General features: G+C 38.3%; 1 protein-coding gene across 2 annotated transcripts in view; it reads left to right on the top strand.

Moving 5' to 3' along the window:
• The first annotated feature begins 961 nt into the window (after window positions 1-961).
• The window catches only part of LOC119831155 (radial spoke head protein 3 homolog), a 16,321-nt gene continuing 8,683 nt past the window's right edge, over window positions 962-8,599 (top strand). The window contains exons 1-2 of one of the 2 annotated variants that reach the window (XM_038354428.1): window positions 962-1,201; window positions 6,240-6,381. In XM_038354428.1, the coding sequence (XP_038210356.1) occupies window positions 1,077-1,201; window positions 6,240-6,381 (267 nt within the window). In that variant the 5' untranslated portion in view covers window positions 962-1,076. Of the gene's footprint in view, window positions 1,202-4,124; window positions 5,034-6,239; window positions 6,382-8,599 lie in introns of those variants that run through there. The other variant, XM_038354427.1, reaches the window with a different exon arrangement.

Here is an 8,599-nt window from a genome sequence, read left to right as displayed (position 1 = left end):
TTCTTGAGATAAACTCAACTAATGTTTAATACACAGTAGATGCTCTATATTTTATTATACCATTAAAAAACCAGAGATGGTGCGGTGACAACTTTGAATAAAACGCCATCTATAGCACGTTATCTGTACTACTAAAAAGTGCGACGCTCAAACGAAACTTAATGTTGATTTAAACGTAATAACATTCTGTTACAATAGATGGCAGCTTAGCGTAACAATAAAAATAAATGTATTATTTTATTGTAAAGTAGTATTTGCTTCAAGTGGCTTTAAAAGTTATGTATGTTTATTTACGATCTACATAAATCAAATACATAGTGAAATAGTTTGAATAGAATATTAATAATGTGGTCGTTTTCATTTTCGAAGCTTTGATATTTTCAATTACTTAGCAAATTATGAATGATTAAAATAATCATTGTTTCTAAATCCAAATAGAAAAAGGATCTTTAAAAATTCGCAACCTTATTACTTATTGTAACATCGTTATACACAAATTCAATAATAACTAACAATACATAGATATTTTGAATGAATAAAATATATTTGATCTACATAGTAAGTATCTATCCCAAGAACCTATTACAACTTTATCACAAGTTCCTTCTCGAACAGTCTGACCATCAATCGAGCCTGAGTCACAATATGTATACACATTGTAATATAATCCTGAGTGTCGAAAGGACAACGTTTTCTAGAGTTGATGACCGGAAGCGCGTGTTATCGGCTACCATGGAAACAGATAGTTTTTACTGTCACTCTCGATTTAGCTTCATACATTTACTACCAAAATGATAATACAGTCATATAAAGAGCGTTCTGCGAGAGCTACCTCGTCTTTAAATTATTTACTACCGACGTGAAATTTATTCAATAGAGACTTTTTAGTATCGGACCTCATCGGTGATTGTTCGTTTTTTGAAGGTGTGATTGGCATGTGTCAGTGTGATGTGGGGGGCGGCGCTGAAGTGTGGACATTCCTCGAGCGCTGACATTGTGTGTGCCTTGAATGTGTTGCCTGGTATTCGCCGCGTTCGAAGAGTGCTACCTGCTGCTGCTGAGGAGGCTGCGGGGAGATGAGCGTGTCGGTGCGCTCGGTGCTGGTGGAGGGCCCGCAGGCAAAGCCGAAAGGCCCGTACACGTATGCTAGCCAGCCCAGGGCGCTCTACCATAACACGAAACTCAAGCGAAATCCCTCATGGTATGGAATATCTTGACGTCACCATTGTTTGTTGTTTACAGAACATAAAGTGAATTTCCTTGTCCCTTAGTGGGGTATGGGGCAGATGATATACATCTTTTTCACTGATCGATTTTCTACATGGACAAGACGACGTGATTATGAGTCTCCACCGGGAATTGAACCTAGGACCCCACGTTTCTACGCTCACGCTTTAACCACTGTACCAAAGAAAAAGAGGCTGTCAAAAAAGTACATAATGCATATCAGCTATGTAATTATGTATGTTTTTATAGAATAATATGGCGCCTCTACTCTTAGGAAGCTAAATTCAATTTTGTTTTTTATTTTTTTTTATTTACAATATTATGACTTACTACCGAGGTGTCGTCAACGAGAATTTAATATAATTTTTAACTCAATATACGAGTGATCAACGTTTTTATAATTCTTTTATACACAAAAGGTCACCGACGTCTCTGGGGGAAAAGTTGCACTCGAGATTCTAAAATTGTATCAAATTACAACCAGTACCTATCAAATACAAAAAGAGTCACGACAATCGGTTGAAAACTCACAAAACCATAAAATATAGCCAAATTGAGAACGTTCTTCGTTTTAGTGACATTGGTTAAAAATAAATACCTATATTTTTGAAATCATTAATCATGAATATATTAATAACTAGAAGAGGAAACCTTTGTTAATATAAGTCATGTAGTGTTATATTAATAAACATTGAGTGACGAGTCCATAACTATCTAAGTGTAAAAGCTTTGGAAAGTTATATTAACTGAGTGTTATTATTTTTGAGTTTACTTAGTACCTAGATATTGAGAGACTATGAGAAGACTTAGTATCTATTTATTTCCAACGCGTAACTCGATTTTATTGAAATGAAATAAATTTGAAATTTTCGTCTGGTCTCAAACGGAATATCTGCACGAATGACATTTTCTTAACAGTGAGAAACACTGAACCTGACATGCCACAAATGGCTAATAAACTTTTAAATCGCTTTCGATTTCTGTGGCAAATCCTTGAACCATCCGTGTCGCTTATAGTGCAGCAGTGCACGCCGCACCGAGCGGCGAGCACGCAACGTCGCGAGTCGTGCGGGGTGCCCCCGGGGTGGGGGGCAGGGTGTAGGGGGCGTCAACACTGCTCTATCTAACCCTAGGTCAACACTCAGCTGATGACAGACACTGATTGTACTCCACGCTATGTCCACTTCTTGATTATAAAACGTACTCGATAAAGTCTTTTAGGTTTAACTCACTTTTGTATACAAACGGAAGAAATGAAACACGGAATGGAATACACTATACGGGTGTGGAGTAATGAATGGATAATATAATGTTGTTGCTTGCAGACTACCTGCACGTCTCGTCGGTCCCCCGGTTTTCGAAATATTCGTCATTTTCGAGAATTCAAAATGAATCTACCATTTGCCATTCTTTCTAATGGTAAGACTCTAAATAAAGGAATTTTTATTATTATTTTATTATTTTGGAATTGAAAAATTTATATGAGTATGATTTCAACAGGCGCGTGCGAGGTATTCTTACAAACTTAGACGTAATTCAAATTACTGGTATTGTTCATTTTTTACTCAATTTTATCTAACGTATAATAAAAAAAAACATGGTCACTCAAGTGCAAAATCAAGCAAAAAAGACGAATGTTTAATTAAAATTTCGAAATGGTTAGCACTCGCTTTATTTTCAGCGATTATTAATACAAATATTATAAAGAGAAAACTTTTTAATTTTTGTACATTTGGAACGTTCTCAACGCAAAAACCACAGGACTGATTTCAAAAATTCTTTCACCATTAGAAATCTGCAACTTCACCGAGTGATTTAGGCTATATATATATGTAATACGGACAAAGCCGGGACGAACAGCTAGTTACTAAATAAATTCCTAATACATTGAATCTAGACTCGAGAGCTTTTATTCTTCACGAGCTGTTTTTGCAATTTAACTATGGGAATTAGTTATAAAAGAAAACGAATGAAAACAGCAACACTAAATACCTTTATTAATTTTTTACCCTTATTAATAATTTATAACGGTAAATTAATTTTTACAAAAGTTACATCCTAGCCTTCTTTAAAATATTTATTGTTTCTTAATAAATAAATTCGGCATTTTTAAAGCCCTTTCCTGCTCTATGTCGGCTTATCATATAAACTATTAATTTTATTCTCGTACTTAAAGTACTGAAATTATTCCAAAATTGTATCATTTACATACGAAAGTATTTAGCCGAGCCCCAACTGTAGAGAGGTTTTACGATGACGTAAATGTCAAATGTTTAATTAGCAGTTAACAAAGGCCTAGCAGCCAGTTGAGATATTGCGTGAATGATAAGGGTTTTTGGGAAGGCCATAAGCAGTTGTTATGAAGAGGTTTCACCTTCACCTTGGCGAGACCAGAGATGTGGCGTGGTGCCGTCGCCGCGGCAACCGACAACTGACCCTACCGTACTTTTTAATCATACCAATTCACGCGATGTCTTTATCAAGATAAAGCGGTTAACATTATCGTTTTATTTTTGGTCGTGACTTGCACAGACTTTGATGAAACGCTACAGTTACGTCTTAAATTGTGTTAGAAATTGTTTTTATTTGTAATAACATTTATTTAAATTATTATTTGATTTTTATAGAGAGAAAAATAAAAGAATGAGGAATAAATATACCTACATATCGTACATAAAATTTGAATGTCAATATGTTATTAGCTAATTGAAACTGAATATTATATGTACAGATCAATTAGAATTTTTTTTTCTTTTACTTATTGAAGCTAATTAAAAGTCGTAATTACTCGTTGTTTTCAAGAACATCTTTCAAGATGATTTAGCACATTAGACGAATATTCAGATTTTATTCATGTAGGCGCTTGCGCGATAATGCATGCGGCAAGGAGTGGGTAGTAAAACGTCGTAACCAGCGCACACAGCGGTCTCAGAGCCGGCCGGCCGCCGCTGACCACCGGCCGTCTCGCCACCGCGCCGCCGCGATGGCCTGACCCGAGTCACCCGCGACACAATGCCCCCGGTGAACATTAAGGACAATGAGCCGAACGCGTTTACCGTTATCAACCACGACGTTCCGAAGGCATCGCTGGCGCGCAATGTGAACATCGTCAGACCGCTGGAGCGCGATGAGCCGCGCGGGCCGCTGCCGAGCGCACCGCGCCCCCGCCCCGCGCCCAACACCCTGCTCGACCCCAAGTTCTCCCGGGCCCTCGACTTCAAACTCCGCCGGCTCAAGGAGAAGGAAATATTAGAAGCGAACCTTCGCCGCCCGACGCGCTTCCGGCCTCGCAACGGGCCCCTCGCCGCCTCCAATCCGAACATCTACAAGGATTCTCCTAAAATGCACATTAAAGCGATGAGCCAGTCGCACCCTCGCATCAATCACGTGGCCGGGAAAGATGAGCTCCCTAAATTAACAACAAAATCGGACAAATCACCGGCTCCCTCAAAAAGCAAAGGTCGAATATCAGTATCCAACGACGGTGACAAGCCACGCTTTGTGACCACTGTAAAAACCGGACAGTTCTTGTTGCCTCCCCCGGAGGTCGCGTGTCTGTTGGGACTGGAGACTCTGTACCCACCCAAAGAACGTGAGAAAATCGTGTACTCGTATGCAAGCAAACCAAAAGCTGTAGCAAATCGCACAAAACGCTCTCTGTCCGACAAGAAAGTAGAAACATCATATATATGCCCTAATATCGATGGGAGGAAACGCATCAAGGCTGGAGATGCTTTTAAAGGAGTTCGAGCCCTCGTGGCGGGAGTGGTCGGAGTGCAACACTTGCTCGACGAACGAGATCAGCTGTCAGTTGAGTTCATTATCATTTTTAGTATTTCCTACGGTAGAAATGATTGACGTACAGAAATAAAATTTGTTAAAATCAACAACCGGCTCATCGACACCCATTGAGCGAGCGTTATCGCGTACTATCGATTACAAGTCGCGATGTACACAAATCAACACGACGTCACACACGATATTTAATGAAACACATGTTATTTACATGCCAAGTCTAGTCGTACTCGTATAGCGTAAGTTTTTTTTTTGTAAAATTGCAACGCCGTAGCAATAGCATAACAATTATTTTTAGAATATAAGGAATAAATGAGTAACGTTATAAACTTTATAAATATTAACTAATTTTTTCTTCTGGCTAGTTCAAGTATCCAGTACCTACGTTTAAAATAGCGAAATGTGTCATTTTAATTCACAAGTAGGTATGTAGTGCGTATTCATTAATATTCAAGCCCACATGGCAACCCGGTATGCAGGGCGTCTAACTGAAAGTATCGAACAGATAAGAAATGCTAAAAGTGGAACGAACACAAATTCAAGAAATATCCAGTATGGGGTCAATTATGTGAGAATGTCTAAGTGTGGGGTAAAGGTTGTATAAACGCAGGAGGTGGTCAGTGCCCCCTTCCGCTCGGGGTCGAACACCTTATTACCCTTATCTCGGGGCCTGCATATGCCATCGATCTACACGTCTTTGTTATTTTAACATTGGCATACTATTGATTACATTTCATGAGTGGTAAAACACAAGTTTAGGAATTTTTTTTTGTACGTTTTTTAATTTGTTAAAATGATTTAACAATAAATTTGATAGGAACTAGCAAACAATTTGCACATAATAGTAATAGAAACACATCTTAAGCTAAATATGGCGAGCTAGCAGATAACAAAACGAGCACGAAACTTCAGAACAGCTCTCCAAGTTTTGGATCGTGATGTTAGACAGTTGCAATTTGAAGAGATGTAGTTTTGTTGCCTTCTTAGCAACAAATAATAAAAAAATACAACATTAAGCTTTGGCATGGTTATAAATTGGGTTGGTAACTGCTTTTTTGCAGCTGCTCTGTATACGCTCAGACTCCCGCTTGACTGCTAGCTTGCTAAAGTCTCATCGTATACGTACAGTATATGATCGGCAATACGTGAGATGCAACCGACTGTAATTTCGGATGTTTGTAGCTATGAATACTTGAATCATGTTTAAATTTTCGCAGTGGAAGCATGGCGACGGGCGTCACGGGCGCTACGGGAGCTACAGGCGCTACGGGTGCTACGGGCGCTACGCAGTACTCCAACGTGATGCACGACAAGCGCGTGGTGCGCGGCAGCACGTTCGCGACGCACCCGCACGCTGCAGTTAGTGCTAACAATGATTACTTTTATATGTCGTAGCGGGCAACTGAGCCGATGGTTCGCCTGATCATAATCGATCACGTCTACGGCCCATGAACATTCGCAAACGCTCGCTTTACAGGAATGAAGTAAAGGATAAGGAAAAGATTGACGACAGAAAAGAAGGAATGGACTGAGAACGGTGAGAAAAAGGAAACGGGCTTCCGGCTCTCCCACTCAATGAATGAAACACAGTAGCATTCGCATGCTACTATTTTTCGCCGGTCTTCTGTGGGGAGTGGTTCTGCCATGGTGCGAGCTGGACCAATTCGTGCCGAAGCGTGCTCGACTCCCAAATTACATTCAAGTGTTGTTCAATTGACAACACAAAGGTATAATTGTATCTTTGCCTATATCGACTATATAATATAATCCATACGAGCTAACTAAGCTAAGAAATAACATTGACTATGTAATTGTGAGATCTGAATTATTACACTAATTTAACTGTTTATTAACGTACCTTACGTCAAGCTGGAAGTTGGTGCTCGTTAATAATGGTTAATAATCGTTAATTAAAATAAAATAATATAATTAGAAGCATTCAGTTACTATGAAGCATATACGCTGCTAATAGTCAGTATCCAATATTTTAATAATTCAGGGGGTCGCTTTGTCCGTGTTGACCCAGTTATACTCAACGAGTGCGGTCAGCGGGAAGGGAAATTTTATTCGCATGTCAAATTAACGCTGTTATTACATGTAATTATTGCCAAAACTTAAATAATTGCGCCACCGAGTAATATAAGTCACACACAAAAATGTACAAAAAAGATACGACTATTTTAAATGAAATCTCGGGACTCATTAAGAGATCTCTTTAAGAGTACTGGTATCCTTACTGAACCGTCACATTAATACCGTCACGTAAATTACATTTTACACGTACACAATAAAATCGCTTTACATAAAAAAGTAAGAGATAATCATTGTTATGACACGAGGAACAGAAATAAAATTTGAAATGCCTGTTTTCCGCCTTAGCGACCTAACAATTTATCTATGGGACAAGGTATACGCTTCTACAATAGAATTCCTCATAGTATTAATGGTTCGTCGTCGTCGTTATCGTTTGGCAATGCTAAATTCAAAAACTATATTAAAAATGTATTAATTCAGAAAGCCTACTGTAGCATTAATGAATATATGGAAGATGAAACCCACGGAATGTTATCACTTAAGAACAACAGGACAATTCTTTGGTATCATTTTTGTGTACATATTACATATTATTTAGACTTAAAATGTAAAAGTTTACAGTATTTTAAAAGAGCAAATACAGAGATTATTTTCGGCTCTTCTCTGTAAAAACTGCTTTCCGAACTGATGGTAAATGTTAAAACTGTTTGACGATTCAAAAGTGTTTTTATAAGAAGTCTAATTGAATAAATAAATATTTGAGTTTGGGTTTGAAACTTTATCAGTTTTATTAATTTAACTAATTTAATTTAACTTCATTTTGTATTAAACGTGTTAGTCTGACATTAGTTTTATATTTACCCGCATTAAATTATATATGAACTGTACGGTTTCGCCTTGTACTAAAAATATATACACCCTATACATAGAATTTTTAAATCGGTCCAGTAGTAACTGATTTGTCTTTAAATAGCGATAGATAGCAATAGCGATAACACTATGCGAATCGTAAGTCGTATCATATACGAAAATTCAAAACATTCAAAGTACATACCGTGTATTGATTTATAAAGCTGTGTTGTCGTTACCACATGTAATTGAAATGTATAATATTAGATCATCAATTAGTCAAACAAGGTTAATGTGCGCCGACACGAGCCCGCCGGCCGCTCGCGCTGCCCGCGCCGGCCCGCGCCGGCCCGCGCTGGTCCGCTGCGAGCGAGCGGCCCGCGCCGCATATGCGGGCCGCGATCGATATATTCTCAACTAATTACTAACAAAATGTCTTAAAATTAAATATGTGATGACGGTTTACAAATAGGCACACATTATTATTGGTTGTTATGAACTATACGATGTTCATTATAATCGCAATTTAATAATAAAATATGTATATAAGTTGCCAATGCACCTAATACCCTATATATATTATAATGAAAACGTAAACGCAAAATCAAATCAATCAACCGTGTGGTGCCGGTTTAGAATAGCACCACCCCATCTCTACCTGTGGGTGTCGTAAAAGGCGACTAAGGGTTCCTAC

Source organism: Zerene cesonia, chromosome 13, assembly GCF_012273895.1.
Source record: "Zerene cesonia ecotype Mississippi chromosome 13, Zerene_cesonia_1.1, whole genome shotgun sequence".
Classification (NCBI taxonomy): Eukaryota; Metazoa; Arthropoda; class Insecta; order Lepidoptera; family Pieridae; genus Zerene; species Zerene cesonia.
The sequence above is the reverse complement of the archived record's forward strand: the minus strand, read 5'-3'. Positions and strand labels throughout refer to the sequence as shown.